Source organism: Lampetra fluviatilis, chromosome 61 (assembly GCF_964198595.1).
Source record: "Lampetra fluviatilis chromosome 61, kcLamFluv1.1, whole genome shotgun sequence".
Taxonomy (NCBI): Eukaryota; Metazoa; Chordata; class Hyperoartia; order Petromyzontiformes; family Petromyzontidae; genus Lampetra; species Lampetra fluviatilis.
In genome coordinates, this window is record NC_136335.1 from 295,630 (window position 1) to 318,000 (window position 22,371).

Below are 22,371 nucleotides of genomic sequence, written 5' to 3' on the forward strand. Positions count from 1 at the left end.
TTGAAATATCTGGGCAAAGTCCCATCGGTGAGCTCCTCCGGCAGGGAAGGCTGCGTTGGCTGGGTCATGTAGCCCACATGCCCAGCCACCGCATGCCTAAAGAACTTTTGTTCGGCCGGATCGAGGGGGCTAAACGGGTGCGGCACGGGCTAGAGACGAGATGGATTGACGTGGTACAGGAGGATGTGGAGCTGAGTGGCCTTGCCGATGACTGGTACCAGCGGTGTCAAGATCGGCCTCTGTGGAGGAAGGACGCTACTGAGCAGTTGGAGGCAGTCGCCCTCTAACAACAACGGAGGGCGGAGGAGCGACGCTCACATCAACGAGCGGAGCGCCGGGTGTCTAAAGCACAGAAAGTTGGCGCAGTAGGGGGCACAGGTGGTGCATCAGCCACTCATCTCAGTCAGTCGACCCGTGGCATCTGCTGGGTGTGCCCCGTGACCTGCCAGCGGGCGTTCGGCACTTCACGTGGCCTCAACGTGCACATAGCCTGGCACAAGCGTCGTGGGGACGTCACCGTGTGTGCGCGTGTGTGTGCGTAGGGGGGAGCGGTGCCAGCGGTTAGTGCGCTGCGCATCGAACCCGGCGACTCGAGTTCAATTCTCGCTCACGGCCAACACCAGTGACGATTATCTGAACCGCTCCTGGGCCTACCCCGAGCTGGGACCTGGTGCGGTGTTGTCAACATCGCCACCGGGGAGACAAAGGCGGCCGGGCGTGGCGTTGGCCACCCCCTCGTGCGCTGTGCCGGCCTTTATTAGGTGCTACAGCACTTGCCCGTACAGTCTGTTAAGCCTATACCGAGGATCTTTGTCTCGCGTGTTGGGTATGTCACGGGCAATTTGACGGCTAATAATTAGTTTTGCACATCACAGAAATTATTGGCGTGCGGAGTTTATTATCGTTGGGAGACGGGAATGGGGGTGGGCACGTGAATGGGGGAGAATATTCCCACACGCCGTGGCATCGCTCTCAGCCGCCTGAGTTAGCGCGGAGATGGGGTGAGACGGCTTCCCAGCCGCATGGAATCCTTGCGGTCTCTCTCTCTCTCCCTCTCTCTCTTTCTTTTTACGATCAGAGGAAACAAGAAGATGCTCGGTGTAGTCGGCACTTTGCTTCGTTCATCATTTCGGGTTTCTTTTTTAATGCTTTCCTTTATGTACCCTCCCCCCTCGCACACTATCTCGCTCGCTCGCTCACTCACTCGTTCTCCCTCTCGCTCTTTTTTGAACTACGACAAGTGCTGCATCTGCACGCAGCCCTTCTCGCAGTCCATCGGCCTCCGACGAGTCGCTCATATCTGCATGCAGAGCTCCCCGTCATCTGCCACCGAGCACACGGCCTCCTCCAGCGCCCACTGCTCCCTGAAGGCCGGCACGGCGTGGGTCACCAGCCGCGCCGCATGGCGGAACTCCAGCCCACACACGCTGGCTCCGACCAGAGCGCGGATGATGCCCAGGCTGTCTCTCCGCCTCCGTCTCTCTCTCTCTCGTTGTATTTGCGGATTCGTGAAGACGTCTAATCTCTCTTCCTCGCACTCCCTTTCACACTCTCTGTGACTCTCCCCTCCCCCACATCTCTCTTCTCATTCTCTCCCTCCCTCTCACTCTTCCGATCTCTCTCTAGAGCTCTCTCTCTCTCGTGCTCTCTCGTGCTCTGTGCCCCCCCTCTCTCTCTCCCGTGCTCTCTCGTGCTGTGCCCCCCCCTCTCTCTCTCTCTCGAGGAAAAGAGAATGCGTGTGCTCGAGTTGTGGCTCTGGGAGTCGCACAGACTCTGAAGGTCGCTGTCTGGTATGTGTGGCAGTGTGTGTGTGTGTGTGTCAGTGTGTGTGTGTCAGTGTGTGTGTGTGTGTGTCAGTGTGTGTGTGTCGGTGTGTTGGTGTGTGTGGCAGTGTGTGTGTCTGTGTGTGTGTGTCAGTGTGTGTGTCAGTGTGTGTGTGGCAGTGTGTGTGTGTCAGTGTGTGTGTGTGTCAGTGTGTGTGTGTGTCAGTGTGTGTGTGTTTGTCAGTGTGTGTATGGCAGTGTGTGTGTCTGCGTGTGTCAGTGTGTGTGGCAGTGTGTGTCAGTGTGTGTGTCAGTGTATGTGTCAGTGTGTGTGTGTCGGTGCGTGTGTGTCAGTGTGGGGAGCGGTGGTGTAGTGGTTAGCGCGCTGCGTTATAAACCCGGCGCCCCGAGTTAGATTCCTGCTCACGACCAACACCAGCGAACCGGTCCTGGGCCTGCCCTAGGTCGATTCAGCCTCAAACGAGTATCTGGTGCTGTGTAGTAAACATCGCCACTAGGGAGACAAAGGCGGCCGGGCGTGGTGCTGGCCTCCCACCTCCTCGTGTGCCGTGCCGCCTTCACAGGTGCCACTCCACGCTCCGCACCACGCACCCCACGTTAAGGCCCAGCCGACCCATGCGACGCCGTGGGGAGGTGGTGGGTGGTGGGGGGCAGGGGGAGGTGGGGGGCAGGGGGGTGGGGGGCAGGGGGAGGTGGTGGGTGGGGGGCAGGTGGTGGGTGGTGGGGGACAGGAGGGTGGTGGGGCGCAGGGGGAGGTGGTGGGGGGCAGGGGGAGGTGGTGGGGGGCAGGGGGAGGTGGTGGGGGGCAGGGGGAGGTGGAGGGTGGAAGGTGGGAGTGGTGGGTGGGGGATGATCGCGAGCGAGGAATGTCGGGGGGTGGGGGGGGGGAGTTGGGAGCGAGGGGAGGAAATTGATTGGGCGCGAGTGTGGGGCTATCCCCCCCCCCTCCGTGCCCTCCCCCCCCCCTCCTCCCCCCCCCCCATGCCCACGGGCTGACTGACAGGGGGGGGGAGGGGGCGAGGGGGTCGACCCGCAACCCGCGGGGCTGACGCGGGGGAGCGACCCCTGACGAGTGCGGGAGGCGCCGTGAGCCGCGCGGTGTCACGAGCTGTGGGTCGCGATCAACATCACCCTGGTCATTGTCAGCAGCAGCAGCGGTGCCATCATCATCGTCACCATCACCTTCGTTAGCACAGTCACCATCGTCGGGCAATCACGTCGCGTAGACATTGCTTCCATCAGCAGCAACATCAGCAGCAACATCAGCAGCAACATCAGCAGCAACATCAGCAGCAACATCAGCAGCAACATCAGCAGCAACATCAGCAGCAGAAGTCATCCCCCATTAGCATCCTTGACACGAAACTGGAGATTCCACATTCCTATGGTGCAATCCAGGCTGTCCATCATCATCATCGTCGTCGTTGTTGTCATCATCAGCAGCAGCATCATCCATAATAGACGTGTTGGTGTTAGATCGCGTAAATATAAATGTGTCGTCAAACCCGCCACCACCCGACACAGCCAATTTGCAAGGTTCTGTCACGTGAACAGAACGTGACAATTAGTCACTAGTGACTAGTACTAGTTGGTAGTACTCGTTACTAGTACTACTAACTAGTACTAGTAACTAGTTACTAAGTCGCGTAGCGTGGCGTTCTGCGCAGTAATCATGGTGAGACGCAGCAGCAGCAGCCGTCACCGTCAGGCGCAGCAGCAGCAGTCGTCGTGTGGCTGCGTGCAGCTCGTGGCATCAGCAAGAGAGCAGCACCGCGCGCGTCATCATCGCCTCTCGGTGCCGAGCGCCGGGCGGCTAAAACACAGCGAGTTGGCACGGTAGGGGTACAGCTGGCGGTGCATCTACCAGTGCTCATCTCAGTCAGCCAACCCGTGGCACCTGCTGGGTCTGTCCCGTGACCTCCTGCACCTAGCCTGGCACGGTAGGGGTACAGCTGGTGGTGCATCTACCAGTGGTCATCGCAGTCGGCCAACCCGTGGCACCTGCTGGGTCTGTCCCGAGACCTCCTGCCAGCAGCGAGCCCTCGACACGTCACGTGGCCTCAAAGTGCACCTGGCCTGGCACGGGCGCCGTGTTGACGTCACCGTCACTGAGTGGCGAGTGTCTGGGTGTTGGTGGGGTTATCGGATCGGGCCGTTGTGGGGGTTGTTGGGTTCTTTTGGGGGGGGGGAGTGGGGGCTGTGGATTTGAATATTTCGACGGCGGTTGAGGTCACCTCGCAGTCACGTGCCACACGCAACGCGTCGCGGGCGGCACGTGACGCGCCGACCCCACGAATCCCGTCGCCGCCGTCTCCACCAATGGGCGAGCGTCCCACCAAGTCGCTCGCCATCGCTCGCCTCCCGGTCGCTCTCCTATCGCTGCTTGCTACCTCCTGCGACTGCCCCTGCTCCCTCTCTGCCTCTGCCACAACGAGCGACTCGCTCACTCACCGGCGGTCAGTCACCTCCTGGTCACTCGTTGGCATCGAGGCTCCCTTACTGGACTGGGTTGCCAGCGTGGTTTTATATCTATCCTGCACTGAATTGATGTTCTTGCACGTTACTTAGAAATAGAAGCTGCATTCATTTTATTCCGGTCTCCCGAATTTCCCACCTGCTTGTAAATGAAGCGAACCCGCGAGCCCGCGAGCCCGCGTGAGTTCACTCGCCAAATCCTCTGGCGTTCAATTTCAATGTTGTGCCCCCCCCTCCCCCATCACTCCGCAGTGGCCGGGGTCGTCCGGCGACGTGCACCACGCCCCCCCCAGCTTTGTCCGCTCCCCCCACCCCTGATGGCACAAACAAAACAGACCTCCGTGCATATTGATATTTGAATAAACTAGTGGACCGAATAAAGGCATGCGCAGGACCATCGCCAAATTTGGTTTCCATGAGAGCGAAGCGCAGTGCCTGAGCACGCCCGCAGCTGATGGTGCTGACCAGGAGCCGCGTCAATGACCGCTTCCTGCGTTTGTTGAAATTCACGATTCCACGCTCCCCTTGCGCATGATGGCAGCAGCAGCAGCAATGAGGCTCAGGAGCTCGATGGCAATATCGAGGTCTTGCTACTACTGCTACAGATACTGCTACAGCTGCTGCTACTGCTACAGCTGCTGCTACTGCTACAGCTGCTGCTACTGCTGCTACTACTACAGCTGCTGCTGCTGCTGCTGCTACTGCTGCTACTACTACTGCTACTACTACTGCTGCTGCTACTGCTACAGCTGCTGCTACTACTGCTGCTACTACTACTAAAGCTGCTACTACTACTACTTTACGTGGTGGTTTTAATTACTGCAGCTACATACTATTAACACTCCTTCCCTTTATTAATGCTACCCCTATCCCCTCCCTTTGATGCTGCTAATCCTGCATAATGCACGGGCATAAGTAGTACTAATCACATACCTGCATTTCCCATAAATATGCTAAATTCCTCTTGATATGCAAATTCCTTTGTCAAGTCGCTCTTCCCCCTCCAACCCAGCTTAAATATACGCTGCCAAGCCTGGTGGTGTTCATTCAGACGCTGTCTTTCTGACAGACCTGTTCTTCACCTGAGGACGGCTGCTTGCGTTGTGGCCGAAACGTCGTGAGAATTATTTTATTATGTTTTGTTTTATTTCCATTCTATGTGACTTTACCGAAAGAACCAAGAAGAACAATAACAACATTGCACAATTCAAAAAGCGCGTTACACTCTCTTGACTATTGCGTACTTCAATTAGTGCCGTTTGTTGCTGTCCGCTTGGAATCCTGGGCCCTTGAGGCCGCGAGCTCCTCCAGGGCTCGAACTGAGACGGTCGAAGGTGATGAGGGGCTGGGAGCACGACCATCAGTCTCCGTCTCCCGGGGAGACACCGAGCCCCAGGGAGCGAACCCGGGCGCCTCACCTCGTCCGCCGTGTCTGGCCGCTGTCTCCGACGTTCGCGTCACGTCCCAGAGCCCCTGGGGGTGCAACTCGGGGGCTTGGGGAGTTGCGGGTTCATTGTCTCTGACAAGGCCGTGCCATCGATAACCCAGACTTGGTGGAGGCAGGCTTGGTGAGGGGTAGGGGTAGAGAGGTAGGGGGTGTGTGCTAGGGTGTGTGTGTGTGTGTGTGCTAGGGTGTGTATGTGTGTGTGCTGGGGTGTGTGTGCTGGGTGTGTGCTGGGGTGTGTGTGCTGGGGTGTGTGTGTGTGTGTGTGCTAGGGTGTGTGTGTGTGTGTGTGCTGGGGTGTGTGTGTGTGTGTGCTGGGTGTGTGCTAGGGTGTGTGTGTGTGTGCTAGGGTGTGTGTGTGTGTGCTAGGGTGTGTGTGTGTGTGCTAGGGTGTGTGTGTGTGTGTGCTGGGGTGTGTGTGTGTGTGTGCTGGGTGTGTGCTAGGGTGTGTGTGTGTGTGTGTGCTAGGGTGTGTGTGTGTGTGCTAGGGTGTGTGTGTGTGTGCTAGGGTGTGTGTGTGTGTGGTCGTGTCGTGGTTAGCGCTACGCTGCGTTACGAACCTGGCGACCCGAGTTCGATTCCCGCTCACGGCCAACATCAATGACGATTATCTGAACCGGTCCTGGGCCTCCCCAAGGTCAGCTCAGCCTCAAATGAACACCGAGTGCGGTGTGCAAGCATCGCCACTGGGCAGACAAAGGCGGCCGGGCGTGGTGCTGGGCCACAGTACTCGCTAACTGCACTTGCCCCAGCAGTCTGTGAAGGCTACACAGGCGGGGGGGGGATCTTTGCCTGTCTCTGGGCGGCGGGGGAATTCGTGAATTTTCGCCGCGTTCCTGCCTTGCCCTTGGGCCTCGGTCCGCATGGGTTCGACTCCCGCTTCGCCGGTTTTCGAGAGACGAGCGGTGCGGGCAGTCAGGCAGGCGTTGTCGTGAGTTAGCTTGGTCTCGGGTCTATTTGTAGGTTTACTTGTCGGTTTATAATTAGTTTTATAATTAGTTTTAATTAGGTTTCATAATTAGTTTTAATTAGGTTTCATGATTAGTTTATAGTTAGTTTTATAATTAGTTTTATAATTAGTTTTAATTAGGTTTTATAATTCGTTTTATAATTAGTTTTAATTAGGTTTTATAATTAGTTTTATAATTGGTTGTATAATTAGTTTCATGATTAGTTTATAGTTGGTTGTATAATTAGTTTTATAATTGCCGCCCACCGCTGGGACTCGCGGTGAGATGTGAACTTCCTCGCCGGGTACACAGGAGGTCGCGGGTTCGATCCCGACCCTGACGACGCCTGCTGCTGCTGCTGTCTATTTGCAGTTTGCGTCTCTTTCTCTCCCCGTAGTCGCGTGGATTTCTTCTCCGGGTCCTCCGGTTTTTTCCCTCCACATTTAGAAACACGCCGTTGGACGATTTAGATTATTCTGGCTGCTGTAAATGTCCAAACGATGGGCCACTTTGTTGAGCTGTCATTTGTGGTGGCCAAGTCGCTTCTCATAAATAAGTGAATGCCTCAGCGGGCTTTGCCTGGTAGGATGGGGATGGTTGAGTGTGGTGTTTGTGTTTGTGTGTTGGGTGATGTGTTCACCTTGCGTGTACTCTGCACTTCTGTCGTGTTGGTTGTAACGTTCTTACCCCGTACCCCGACTGGACATCCCTGAAAAAGAGCTTCATAGCTCATCGGATTTCTCCAGTGCGAATAAACATTCTTGATTCTGAGCCCCCCCCCCTCCGTCTCCTGCCCCCCCCTCTCCCCTGCCCCCCTCCCTCTCCCCTGCCCCCCTCCCTCTCCCCTGCCCCCCTCCCTCTCCCCTGCCCCCCTCCCCGATCGCTGCCTCCTCTGCACGGCTCTCTCCGTTCTCACGTCCACGCACTCCGCTGCCCGGGGCCACCTCCACGGCCACTCCATCGCAGTCGCTCATCCTCATCCCCCCCTCCACCCCCTCTTCCCCATCCTCCCCCTCCACCTCATCCACCTCCTCCCTTCCCTCCCTCCCCCTCCACCCCCTCGACCTCCTCCACCTCATCCACCTCCTCCCTTCCCTCCCTCCCCCTCCACCCTCTCCACCCCCACACCACCGCACACTCGAGGCGCTCGCTTCAACCACCACTCTGCCTTGTGTGAGTCTCGCTGTCAATCTACGCGTCCCGGTGTGAGTCTACGGGTCTCTCTGGGAGTCTTTGAAGCTCCGTGTGAGTCTATGGTTCTCTATGCGAGTCTATGGGTCTCTGTGTGAGTCTATGGGACTCCCTGTGAGTCGCGGGTGACCGGGGCTGAGACCACTCCGACTTGAGAACCAAACTTATTCCACAGCGGGGAAAGTTGGGATCCAGATTCGAGTCCAGGTACCCAGCGGGGGCCGACTCCGCGTCTGACCCCCCCGCCCCCTGCCCCCCGTCCCCCGCCCCTCACTCGTGCGTTGCCCCGGGCAGCGAGGGCGGCACGCGAGACGCTTTTCGCGAGAATGGAATCGGCGATCGGAATGTGGCATTTGTCCTGCAGGAATTCCATAAGCTACGAAACTTCTTGTCGCACGTGTCCAGCAGAAAACACCTCGCACACTCCCTCCCCTCCCTCCCTGCCTCCCCTCCCCCTCCCTCCCTGCCCCTCCTTCCCTGCCCCTCCCTCCCTCCCTGCACGGGATGAGGGGGCAGGCTGACGGCGAAGACTCTTCACGAGGCCGGCTCCGCTCAAGTCGCAGCGCCGCATGGCCCCGCGCGCGTCTCTCCCCCACAACCCCCTCCCCTAACACCACCTCATTCTTCACCTCATTCTCCACCTCATTCTCCTCCTCCACAACCCCCTCCCCTAACATCACCACCTCATTCCCCACCTCCTCCTCCACTACCTCCTCCTCCACCACCTCATACATACTGTATACATATATACGCAAACTCATTGCGTGCAGTGTGACTAACACTGCCCATAGACTCAACACTGTCCATAGACTAACACTGCCCATGGACTAACATTGCCCATATACTCAACACTGCCCATAGACTCAACACTGCCCATAAACTCAACACTGCCCATAGACTAACACTGCCCATAGACTCAACACTGCCCATAGACTCAACACTGCCCATAGACTCAACACTGCCCATAAACTCAACACTGCCCATAGACTCAACACTGCCCATAAACTCAACACTGCCCATAGACTCAACACTACCCATAGACTCAACGCTGCCCATAGACTCAACACTGCCCATAGACTCAACACTGCCCATAGATCTTCTTGGTTCTTTCGGTAAAGTCACGTAGAAGGGAAGTAATAAAAAAAAAACTGCCCATAGACTCAACACTGCCCATAGACTAACACTGCCCATAGACTCAACGCTGCCCATAGACTCAACGCTGCTCATAGACTAACACTGCCCATGGACTAACATTGCCCATAAAGTCAACACTGCCCATAGACTCAACACTGCCCATGGACTAACATTGCCCATAGACTAACACTGCCCATAGACTCAACACTGCCCATAGACTCAACACTGCCCATAGACTAATACTGCCCATAGACTCAACACTGCCCATAGACTCAACGCTGCTCATAGACTAACACTGCCCATGGACTAACATTTCCCATAGACTCAACACTGCCCATAGACTCAACACTGCCCATGGACTAACATTCCCCATAGATTTCGATTTAAAGCTTTCGTGACTGCAGGGATTCATCTTCTTGGTTCTTTCGGTAAAGTCACGTAGAAGGGAAGTAATAAAATAATAAAAATAAAACATAATAAAACAATTCTCACGACGTTTCGGCCACAACGCAAGCAGCCGTCCTCAGGCGAAGAATGAGACATTATCAAGCTAGGAGCTTATATAGGTGTAGCGAGGAGGAGCGCCTTAACAAAAGAATGTGCATATGAAGAGGAATTTTAGCATACCAATGGGCAATGCGTAGGAGGGGGGGCGGAGGGGTTTCAAAGAGCCATTATGCCCATGCATTATGCAGGATCAACAGCACCACGGGGGGGCGCAAGGAACAACGTTAATAAAGGAAAGGAATGTTAATGATATATAGCTGCATTTACCAAACAACCACGTAGAAAACCAAAGTAAAAACTACATAAAAAACTAAAATATAAACTGATACTTACTATACTCTACAATAAGCTGAGTTACTAACAACAAATAATAAATTACAATTCTACGTCGTAAGAAGTATATAATATACTTCCATCTAAACTTTATTCTCTTAGCATATACAGTACTATATACTGCCATAGATAAACCCAACATTAAATTATATACTGTATTGCTGTAAACAACCCTATACTTTATACATTTTAATATAACACTATGTATTATTCAACTCACCCTAATGTGTATCGAAATGGTTTATTACGTCCTTCCAATGATTGCTAAGCCTGAATCCATCTTCTCGGTTAAAATTGTCTCTGTTTGTATATGTGGATCGCCTCATGAACGAATCTCTCATGATAGCCAGATGGCTTGCAGAGAACCTCCGTCTTGGAGAAGTCAATGTCATGTGAGCCCACTGAGTTGTAACAGTGGTCTGCCACGGCTGAGGTGTTTGTCCTACCGTGTTTTAGATCAGCTTTATGTTCACGAATGCGGTCTGAGACGTGTCGTTTGGTTTCCCCAATGTAACTGCTACCACAGAGGCAACTTAGTTTGTAGACGCCAGGGTACTGTATGTCTGGAATCACATCTTTTACAGACGGTACCAGATCACGGATTTTATGTACTGTGTTGAATCGGACCTGGATCTTGTGTTTAATCAGGATTTTGGAGATCTTTTTTGTGACCCCAGCAATGTAGGGTAAGGTGATGGTCTTGAAAGGCTCCTCAACAGGATCCTTCTTAATGGTTGGAGTGATGGCTTTGCGGATTGTGTAGTCGGAGTAACCATTAGCCTTAAGAGCTTGGCGTACGTGTTTGAGTTCACTGGAAATGTGTTCATGGTCGGAGATGCATTGGGCTCTATGATATAGAGTCTTGATGAGGGAATTTTTCTGGGATGGATGGTGGTGGGTATCCGGTTTTAGATAAGCATTCGTGTGGGTGGCTTAAACCAAACGACACGTCTCAGACCGCATTCGTGAACATAAAGCTGATCTAAAACACGGTAGGACAAACACCTCAGCCGTGGCAGACCACTGTTACAACTCAGTGGGCTCACATGACATTGACTTCTCCAAGACGGAGGTTCTCTGCAAGCCATCTGGCTATCATGAGAGATTCGTTCATGAGGCGATCCACATATACAAACACAGAGACAATTTTAACCGAGAAGATGGATTCAGGCTTAGCAATCATTGGAAGGACGTAATAAACCATTTCGATACACATTAGGGTGAGTTGAATAATACATAGTGTTATATTAAAATGTATAAAGTATAGGGTTGTTTACAGCAATACAGTATATAATTTAATGTTGGGTTTATCTATGGCAGTATATAGTACTGTATATGCTAAGAGAATAAAGTTTAGATGGAAGTATATTATATACTTCTTACGACGTAGAATTGTAATTTATTATTTGTTGTTAGTAACTCAGCTTATTGTAGAGTATAGTAAGTATCAGTTTATATTTTAGTTTTTTATGTAGTTTTTACTTTGGTTTTCTACGTGGTTGTTTGGTAAATGCAGCTACATATCATTAACATTCCTTTCCTTTATTAACGTTGTTCCTTGCGCCCCCCCGTGGTGCTGTTGATCCTGCATAATGCATGGGCATAATGGGACTTTGAAACCCCTCCGCCCCCCCTCCTACGCATTGCCCATTGGTATGCTAAAATTCCTCTTCATATGCACATTCTTTTGTTAAGGCGCTCCTCCTCGCTACACCTATATAAGCTCCTAGCTTGATAATGTCTCATTCTTCGCCTGAGGACGGCTGCTTGCGTTGTGGCCGAAACGTCGTGAGAATTGTTTTATTATGTTTTATTTTTATTATTTTATTACTTCCCTTCTACGTGACTTTACCGAAAGAACCAAGAAGATTTCCCATAGACTCAACACTGCCCATAGACTCAACACTGCCCATAGACTAACATTGCCCATAGACTAACATTGCCCATAGACTCAACACTGCCCATAGACCAACACTGCCCATGGACTAACATTGCCCATAGACTCAACACTGCCCATAGACTAACATTGCCCATAGACTAACATTGCCCATAGACTAACACTGCCCATAGACTAACTTTGCCCATGGACTAACATTGCCCATAGACTAACACTGCCCATAGACTCAACACTGCCCATAGACTCAACACTGCCCATAGACTCAACGCTGCTCATAGACTAACACTGCCCATGGACTAACATTGCCCATAGACTAACATTGCCCATAGACTAACACTGCCCATAGACTAACTTTGCCCATAGACTAACATTGCCCATAGACTAACATTGCCCATAGACTCAACACTGCCCATAGACTCAACATTGCCCACAGACTGAGACAGAACGAGACCGGGCGAGATGTCGACAGACAGGCGGACTGCCGAGACAGCTTCAATTTAGTCCCCCCCCGCCCCCCCTGCCCCCTCAGCACCCCTCCCCCCCCCCCTGCTGACCACCTCGTGGCGTTGTCTTTGAGTGTCCGCCTCGTGGCGTTGTGCTCTGTCCTGACCGTGGTGGTGAGGCTAGGCCATGAAGAAGGCCGCCGGCTCTGGTGTAGGCCCATCGAAGACAATGCCCATTGGTTATTATCAGAGCGTGTTAGTCTGTTCACCGCAAGTACTGTGTGTGTGTGGCGAATGCGGCAACTTGATGCCTTGCGACAGCCATTTATTTGGTGTTTGACCATCTTAACGCAACTCCTGTTTTATTGCCAGAAAAGGTAAAAACAAATGAGTCTTACTTTTCAAAACATGTCACGCCGTGCTTTCTCCTCCCCGCGAGACGTATTGCGCTACTGCCGCCATAAATGTTCCACGCGATGATGGCGATGATGGCGATCATGATGATGATGATGAGCCACACTCATCGTCGATTCCCACGTTGAGCAATCATTTGTGGGCAGGTGGCTTCTCAGTTGGCTTTACACCTGGTAAGATAAAAATGAATCGTTGAGTTTTGTTTGTATATCTCTTTTCATTCATTTGTTTAAACTTTTGTTTTAATTTCGTTTAACTGTGTTTTTCGTTGTCACGATTTGACCCCGTGACCCCTGGAAATATGAAAAAAGAGCTTCAGAGAATTCCTCCGGCAGGATCAATATTCAGGTTTTCTCACATTCAACAAATTCGACGGCCCGACTCTTGCCAACGACGTCCCCGGGGTCTTTAACGTCCACTGTGAGTGAAGCAGACGGCGCGTAGTCGTAGTGGGTAGTGGTGGCATCGTCATCATCATCACGGTTGACACACACACCGCAGTGATAACCAGGGCGGCCTGCCTGGTTCGAACCGCGAACCTCCTAAAAGTCATCGCTAAGCCGCGTCACCTGCCGCGAGTGCCGACTGATGGATCAGCGAGCAAAGACAAAGATCCCCCGTGTAGCCTGAACAGACTGTTGGGGCGAGTGCTGTTAGCGAGTAGCAGCACCGATGAAAGCCGGCACTGTGGCACACGAGGGGGGGGGTGGGTGGCCAGCACCACGCCTGACCGCCTTTGCTTCCCCAGGTACTCATTTGAGGCTGAGTCGAGCTAGGGCAGACCCAGGACCGGTACAGATAATCGTCATTGGTGTTACCCCCTGCACCACCGCCCCCCCCCCACACCATCACGTACACAGCCACCTAGACACTGACCCCTGCTCACCGCTACCCCCGTGACCTGTGACCCCCCCCGCTAGACGAGGTGGACGTGCTGGCCGGGCTGCGCCTGGGCCTGTCGTGGCCGCCCAACGTGACGAGGACGCGCGACGAGGTGGGCTGCCCGGCCTACCACGTGGGCCAGTGGGCCGTGCTCGCCCTGCCGCTCCGGAGGGCCTTCGGATACCGGTGAGGCACGCCGCACCGCACGGTGTGACGCGTCACACCACACGGTGACGTGTCACACCACACGGTATCGTGTCACACCACACGGTGTGACGCGTCACACCACACGGTGACGCGTCACACCACATGGTGACGTCACACCACACGGTGACGTCACCACACAGTGACACAACGAACACCACACAGCCCCCCCTAACACCGCCACCCCGCCCCCCGATATTGCTGTATCGACCTCCCTGTTAGCCAACCCACCCCTTCTATACTCGAGGGGTCGAGGAGAGGGAGAGACGGAGAGAGAGAGAGAGGCAGGGAGGCTGAGGCAGGGAGGCTGAGGCAGGGAGAGAGATAGCTAGAGAGAAAGAGAGATAGCTAGAGAGAGGGGGGGGGAAGAGATAGGGAATGAGGGAGGGAGAGAGCTGTCACCCACAGGAAGCAGCAGAACCCCGTATTGATGCAGCTGCAAAGTCCCAACCGAGGAGAGAGGAGGGGGGAGGGGAGGGGGTGGATATAAATAAATAAATAATGCTTACTATATTTACTCGAGGTTGGTGGAATTCGTAACAAAAAAAGCGATGTGAGCATGTCATGTCCATCCTGCAGGTAGATCATGTCATGTCCATCCTGCAGGTAAATCATGTCATGTCCATCCTGCAGGCAGATCATGTCATGTCCATCCTGCAGGTAGATCATGTCATGTCCATCCTGCAGGCAGATCATGTCATGTCCATCCTGCAGGTAGATCATGTCATGTCCATCCTGCAGGTAGATCATGTCATGTCCATCCTGCAGGTAGATCATGTCATGTCCATCCTGCAGGTAGATCATGTCATGTCCATCCTGCAGGTAGATCATGTCATGTCCATCCTGCAGGCAGATCATGTCATGTCCATCCTGCAGGTAAATCATGTCATGTCCATCCTGCAGGTAGATCATGTCATGTCCATCCTGCAGGCAGATCATGTCATGTCCATCCTGCAGGTAGATCATGTCATGTCCATCCTGCAGGCAGATCATGTCATGTCCATCCTGCAGGTAGATCATGTCATGTCCATCCTGCAGGCAGATCATGTCATGTCCATCCTGCAGGCAGATCATGTCATGTCCATCCTGCAGGTAAATCATGTCATGTCCATCCTGCAGGTAGATCATGTCATGTCCATCCTGCAGGTAGATCATGTCATGTCCATCCTGCAGGCAGATCATGTCATGTCCATCCTGCAGGTAGATCATGTAATGTCCATCCTGCAGGTAAATCATGTCATGTCCATCCTGCAGGTAGATCATGTCATGTCCATCCTGCAGGTAGATCATGTCATGTCCATCCTGCAGGTAGATCATGTAATGTCCATCCTGCAGGCAGATCATGTCATGTCCATCCTGCAGGTAGATCATGTCATGTCCATCCTGCAGGTAGATCATGTCATGTCCATCCTGCAGGTAGATCATGTCATGTCCATCCTGCAGGTAGATCATGTCATGTCCATCCTGCAGGTAGATCATGTAATGTCCATCCTGCAGGCAGATCATGTCATGTCCATCCTGCAGGTAGATCATGTCATGTCCATCCTGCAGGTAGATCATGTCATGTCCATCCTGCAGGTAAATCATGTCATGTCCATCCTGCAGGTAGATCATGTCATGTCCATCCTGCAGGTAAATCATGTCATGTCCATCCTGCAGGTAAATCATGTCATGTCCATCCTGCAGGTAGATCATGTCATGTCCATCCTGCAGGTAGATCATGTCATGTCCATCCTGCAGGTAAATCATGTTATGTCCATCCTGCAGGTAGATCATGTCATGTCCATCCTGCAGGTAGATCATGTCATGTCCATCCTGCAGGTAGATCATGTCATGTCCATCCTGCAGGTAGATCATGTCATGTCCATCCTGCAGGTAGATCATGTCATGTCCATCCTGCAGGTAGATCATGTCATGTCCATCCTGCAGGCAGATCATGTCATGTCCATCCTGCAGGTAAATCATGTCATGTCCATCCTGCAGGTAGATCATGTCATGTCCATCCTGCAGGCAGATCATGTCATGTCCATCCTGCAGGTAGATCATGTCATGTCCATCCTGCAGGCAGATCATGTCATGTCCATCCTGCAGGTAGATCATGTCATGTCCATCCTGCAGGCAGATCATGTCATGTCCATCCTGCAGGTAGATCATGTCATGTCCATCCTGCAGGTAAATCATGTCATGTCCATCCTGCAGGTAGATCATGTCATGTCCATCCTGCAGGTAGATCATGTCATGTCCATCCTGCAGGCAGATCATGTCATGTCCATCCTGCAGGTAGATCATGTAATGTCCATCCTGCAGGTAAATCATGTCATGTCCATCCTGCAGGTAGATCATGTCATGTCCATCCTGCAGGTAGATCATGTCATGTCCATCCTGCAGGTAGATCATGTAATGTCCATCCTGCAGGCAGATCATGTCATGTCCATCCTGCAGGTAGATCATGTCATGTCCATCCTGCAGGTAGATCATGTCATGTCCATCCTGCAGGTAGATCATGTCATGTCCATCCTGCAGGTAGATCATGTCATGTCCATCCTGCAGGTAGATCATGTAATGTCCATCCTGCAGGCAGATCATGTCATGTCCATCCTGCAGGTAGATCATGTCATGTCCATCCTGCAGGTAGATCATGTCATGTCCATCCTGCAGGTAGATCATGTCATGTCCATCCTGCAGGTAAATCATGTCATGTCCATCCTGCAGGTAGATCATGTCATGTCCATCCTGCAGGTAAATCATGTCATGTCCATCCTGCAGGTAAATCATGTCATGTCCATCCTGCAGGTAGATCATGTCATGTCCATCCTGCAGGTAGATCATGTCATGTCCATCCTGCAGGTAAATCATGTTATGTCCATCCTGCAGGTAGATCATGTCATGTCCATCCTGCAGGTAAATCATGTCATGTCCATCCTGCAGGTAAATCATGTCATGTCCATCCTGCAGGTAGATCATGTCATGTCCATCCTGCAGGTAGATCATGTCATGTCCATCCTGCAGGTAAATCATGTCATGTCCATCCTGCAGGTAAATCATGTCATGTCCATCCTGCAGGCAGATTATGTCATGTCCATCCTGCAGGTAAATCATGTCATGTCCATCCTGCAGGTAAATCATGTCATGTCCATCATGCAGGTAGATCATGTCATGTCCATCCTGCAGGTAGATCATGTCATGTCCATCCTGCAGGTAGATCATGTCATGTCCATCCTGCAGGTAGATCATGTCATGTCCATCCTGCAGGTAAATCATGTCATGTCCATCCTGCAGGCAGATCATGTCATGTCCATCCTGCAGGTAAATCATGTCATGTCCATCCTGCAGGTAAATCATGTCATGTCCATCCTGCAGGTAGATCATGTCATGTCCATCCTGCAGGTAAATCATGTCATGTCCATCCTGCAGGTAAATCAATGGGAATGAGCACCCGGTCCCCCCCTAGTGCGACAACGTGGCACGGCCCTCCTCTGCCCCCGGGGGCAGAGACCCTCTAGAAGGTGCCCCGGGGGCAGAGACTCTCTAGAAGGTGCCCCGGGGGCAAAGACTCTCTAGAAGGTGCCCCGGGGGCAGAGACTCTCTAGAAGGTGCCCCGGGGGCAGAGACTCTCTAGAAGGTGCCCCGGGGGCAGAGACCCTCTAGAAGGTGCCCCGGGGCAGAGACTCTCTAGAAGATGCCCTGAGGGCAGAGACCCTCTAGAAGGTGCCCTGAGGGCAGAGACTCTCTAGAAGGTGCCCCGGGGGCAGAGACCCTCTAGAAGGTGCCCCGGGGGCAGAGACTCTCTACAAGGTGCCCCGAGGGCAGAGACTCTCTAGAAGGTGCCCCGGGGGCAGAGACCCTCTAGAAGGTGCCCCGGGGGCAGAGACCCTCTAGAAGGTGCCCGGGGGCAGAGACCCTCTAGAAGGTGCCCCGGGGCAGAGACTCTCTAGAAGGTGCCCCGGGGGCAGAGACCCTCTAGAAGGTGCCCCGGGGGCAGAGACTCTCTACAAGGTGCCCTGAGGGCAGAGACTCTCTACAAGGTGCCCTGAGGGCAGAGACTCTCTAGAAGGTGCCCCGGGGGCAGAGACCCTCTAGAAGGTGCCCCGGGGGCAGAGACCCTCTAGAAGGTGCCCCGAGGGCAGAGACTCTCTAGAAGGTGCCCCGGGGGCAGATACCCTCTAGAAGGTGCCCCGGGGGCAGAGACCCTCTAGAAGGTCCCCCGTTGGCAGAGACCCTCTTACAAGGTGCCCCGAGTGCAGAGACTCTCTAGAAGGTGCCCCGGGGGCAGAGACCCTCTAGAAGGTGCCCCGGGGGCAGAGACCCTCTAGAAGGTGCCCCGGGGGCAGAGACCCTCTAGAAGGTGCCCCGGGGCAGAGACTCTCTAGAAGGTGCCCCGAGGGCAGAGACTCTCTAGAAGGTGCTCTGGGGGCAGAGACCCTCTAGAAGGTGCCCTGGGGGCACTCGCCCTGTCCGCCCGGCCCGTCTGCTCTTTGTCTTCCTGGAGAGAGTTACTGTGGCTTAGCGGAGCGCAGGTTTGGGGTTCGTTCATCTGAGCCGCATGTTCGCCAACGAAGAACACGGAGCCTCGCGGAATGAATCCCTTGTGTGTGGGGGGGGGGAGTGTGTGTGTGTGGAAGTGTGTGCGTGTGGGAGTGTGTGCGTGTGTGGAGGGGTGGGAGTGTGTGTGTGGGAGTGCGTGTGTGTGTGGGAGTGCGTGTGTGTGTATGGGAGTGCGTGTGTGTGTGGGAGTGCGTGTGTGTGTGTGGGAGTGTGTGTGTGTGTATGTGGGAATGGGGAGCGGTAGTTTAGCGGATATATCGCCATGCACTACGAACCTGGCGACCCGGGTTCAATTCCCACTCACGGCCAACAACAGTGACGATTATATATCTGAACCGGTTCTGGGCCTCCCCTAGGTCGACTCAGCCTCAAACTGAGTACCAAGTGGGATTTGTTAAAATTGCCACTGGTGAGACAAAGGCGGCCGGGCGTGGTGCTGGCCACCACCCCCTCTCGTGTGCCATGGGCGCCTTCATAGGTGGCTACGTACGGTGTGAAAGAATTCCAACATGCATACTCGCCAACAGCACTTGCCCCAACAGTCTGTTAAGGCTATACGGGGGATCTTTATGTATCTGCGTGGGGAGCGGTGGCACGGTGGTTAGCAGACTCTTCTAGGACCCGAGTTAGCTTACCACTCAAGGCCAACATCGGCGATGAGTTTGTAAAAAACAACAACCACAAATGCACCATCTTAATCAGTCAATCTAAGTGCTATTGGCAAGACACATCGCAATGCTGAAATGTGACCCACAAGTCGATCGGTGTGGCATCAACACACAGACGGCAGCATCAGCGGCAATCATCGGCCCCCGACTGACAGACGCACCCGGCCTGCTCTGTGCGGGCTCACCTCGTGCTGGGGGTGGGGGGGGTAAGGGCAGCTGCCACTGGGGGTGCCCCCTTTTGCAAATGAGACGAGACGCGAATGCGCTGGTCACGTGGGGAGCGCTCTCAGCCACCCCGGCGTCACGGGAGGGCTACAGAGGCAAAGACGCGGTCGGGGTGGTCACTGCACGTGTCTCCCCCCGTTCCCCCCCCGTTCCCCCCCCACGTGACCCCCACCGTGTCTCCCCCCACGTGACCCCCACCGTGTTTCCCCGCGTGTCTCCCCGCGTGTCTCCCCGCGTGTCTCCCTGCGTGTCCCCCACCGTGTCTCCCCGTGTCTCCCCGCGTGTCCCCCCGCGTGTCTCCCCCCGCGTGTCTCCCTGCGTATCCCCCGCATGTCTCCCTGCGTGTCTCCCCGCGTGTCTCCCCCCCCGTGTCTCCCCCCGTTCCCCCCCGCGTGTCCCCCCCGTTCCCCCCCGCGTGTCCCCCCCGTGTCTCCCGCGTGTCCCCCCGTGTCTCCCCGCGTGTCCCCCCCGTCGCCAGCTTCTCGGAGGAGGTGAGCGTGCTGACGAAGTTCCGAGTGGCTCCTCTCCACGGCCATCGTGACGAGGACGATGACGACGCCGAGCGGGGGGGCCAGGACGCCCCCCTCTTCACGCTGCTCAGCCCCCGGGGCCAGGTGCTCATGCAGCTGCGCGTGGGAGACAGAGGCCTCGTGTTCGTGACCACGCGGAGACGCCACTACGAGTGAGACACCTCCCCCACACCACCCCCCAGTGCCCGTGTCACTCGTGTCCGTGAGTCTCTCTGTGTCTCCAGCGTGTCTCCTGTGAGTCTCCGCTGTGTGTTGACCCTCTGTCCCCTTGTGTCTCCCTGTGTCTCTCTGTGTCTCTCTGTGTCTCTCTGTGTCTCCCTGTGTCTCCCTGTGTCTCTCTGTGTCTCTCTGTATCTCCCGTGAGTCTCTCGGTGTCTCTCTGTGCGTCTCCTGCGAGCGAGCGAAGTGTGTTTCTGTGTGTCTCTGTGTGTGTCTGTGTGTATCGGTGTGTCTGTGTTCTTGTGTCTGTGTGTGTGTCTGTGTGTGTGTCTATGTGTGTGTCTGTGTCTTCGCTGGTTAGAAACATTTAGGCTGGCCTGCCTACGATCCATCCTGGGTTTAACCAGGCTGGATTGTGTGAGGAGCTCACAAATCCTTGAAAGATCTGGACAAAGTCCCATTGGTGAGTTCCCCATCGTCTGCCGTGCTAGGTGCAACTCGCTAACGGCACTTGCCCCAACAGTCTGTTCAGACTATACTAGGGAACTTTGTCTTTGTGTGTGTGTGGTGTGTGTGAGTGGTGTGTGTGTGAGTGGAGTGTGTGAGTTGTGTGTGTGTGGTGTGTGTGTGGTGAGTGTGTGTGTGTGGTGTGTGAGTGGAGTGTGTGTGGTGTGTGAGTGGAGTGTGTGTGGTGAGTGTGTGTGTGTGTGAATGGTGTGCGTGTGTGGTGTGTGTGTGTGTACAGCTGCATCGTAATTTGGCTGGTAGCTCTCCAGGGGAGACCTGTCACCATTCCCGGGACATCTCAAGTCCCAGTTTTTCTCAGTTTAACAATTACTGCAACAACACGAATCCACCACCCAACGCATCGCCGGCGGAGGTCTCCACTCTTCCTGTTCACATGCTCTGGGTGGCGGTGACGTTGACGCGTGGCTCGCAGCCACAAGACCCCTGGGTTCGATTCCCGTCTCGGGCGCCTTTCTCTGTGTGTGGAGTTTGTACGTTCTCTCCCCCTGCACAGATAGAGTGACAGAGAGAGTGTGAGTGAGTGTGAGAGTGTGAGAGTGAGTATGAGAGTGAGTGTGAGAGTGAGTGTGAGAGTGAGTGAGTGTGAGTGAACTTTGTTCGTTCTCTTCCCCTGTTCGTGGCTAACGCCGGTTGCCCCCCCCCCCCCCAACTCCTCAGGTTCCCGGCGCCGTCGTTGAGCGACGGCCGCTGGCACCGCGTGGCGCTGGCGGTGGGGGCCCAGCGCCTCGACGTCCACGTGGACTGCGCCCTGCTGGAGAGCGTAGTCTGGAGCAACCACCCGGGCCTCGGGGTCACTACGGACGGACTCCTCGTGGTCGGTGGCATCATCGAGCCCTTCGAGACGCCCTTCAGGGTGAGGTTCTGTCAGGCAGTCGGTCGGTCGGTGGGACAGGTGGTAGGGCAGTCGGTCATTTGATTGGTCGGCGGTCGGTCGGTGAGACAGGTGGTGGGGCAGTCGGTCATTTGATTGGTCGGTCCGTCGGTGGGACAGGTGGTAGGGCAGTCGATCATTTGAATGGTCGGTCTGTCGGTCGGTGGGACAGGTGGTAGGGCAGTCAGTCATTTGATTGGTCGGTCGGTCGGTGGGACAGGTGGTAGGAGAGTCGGCCAGGCGATCAAATTGGACCGTTGGCTTGATGCGTTGATTGGGTGGTCACCAGATAAGTCGGTTCCCCAAGCGGCTGAAGTCCCAAACATCCCCAAACCCACCCACCCACGGCTCACAAGGGGGTGGGGATGGTGGGGGGGGTCATGATGGCCACGTTCGTGAAGCACAACGACGCTGACGACCGCGTGCGCGGAGATCTGTGTCGTCACTCGCCAGCAGAGGGCAGCGCTCTCCACGCATCGGGGCAGCCCCTGCCCAGCCCAGAGCCTCCCCTTGCTGCCCTCCGCTTGTCAACCACACTTTTCCATCCTCCCCTTCCCACCCTTCCGACAAGGTGGGGGGAAGGGTAGATGAGGGGTAAAGGTGGGGTGATGGAGAGAGAGGTGGGGGGAAGGGTAGATGAGGGGTAAAGATGGGGTGGGGAGAGAGAGGTGGGGGGTAAGGGTAGATGAGGGGTAAAGGTGGGGTGATGGAGAGAGAAGTGGGGGTAAGGGTAGATGAGGGGTAAAGATGGGGTGGGGGAGAGAGAGGTGGGGGTAAGGGTAGATGAGGGGGGTGATGGAAAGAGAGGTGGGGGTAAGGGTAGATGAAGGGTAAAGGTGGGTGAGGGAGAGAGAGGTGGGGGTAAGGGTAGATGAGGGGGGTGAGGGAGAGAGAGGTGGGGGAAGGGTAGATGAGGGGGGTGAGAGGTGGGGGTAAGGGTAGATGAGGGGTGAAGGTGGGTGAGGGAGAGAGAGGTGGGGGTAAGGGTAGATGAGGGGGGTGAGGGAGAGAGAGGTGGGGGTAAGGGTAGATGAGGGGGTGAGGGAGAGAGAGGTGGGGGGAGGGTAGATGAGGGGGGTGAGGGAGAGAGAGGTGGGGAAAGGGTAGATGAGGGGGGTGAGGGAGAGAGAGGTGGGGGGTAAGGGTAGATGAGGGGGGTGAGGGAGAGAGAGGTGGGGAAAGGGTAG

General features: G+C 54.7%; 1 protein-coding gene across 1 annotated transcript in view; it reads left to right on the forward strand.

Moving 5' to 3' along the window:
* The window catches only part of LOC144951220 (uncharacterized), an 84,107-nt gene that overhangs the window by 27,817 nt on the left and 33,919 nt on the right, over window positions 1-22,371 (forward strand). The window contains exons 2-4 of the mRNA XM_078881369.1: window positions 13,493-13,640; window positions 19,575-19,778; window positions 20,971-21,166. Coding sequence (XP_078737495.1) covers window positions 13,493-13,640; window positions 19,575-19,778; window positions 20,971-21,166 — 548 coding nt within the window. The remainder of the gene's footprint in view (window positions 1-13,492; window positions 13,641-19,574; window positions 19,779-20,970; window positions 21,167-22,371) is intronic.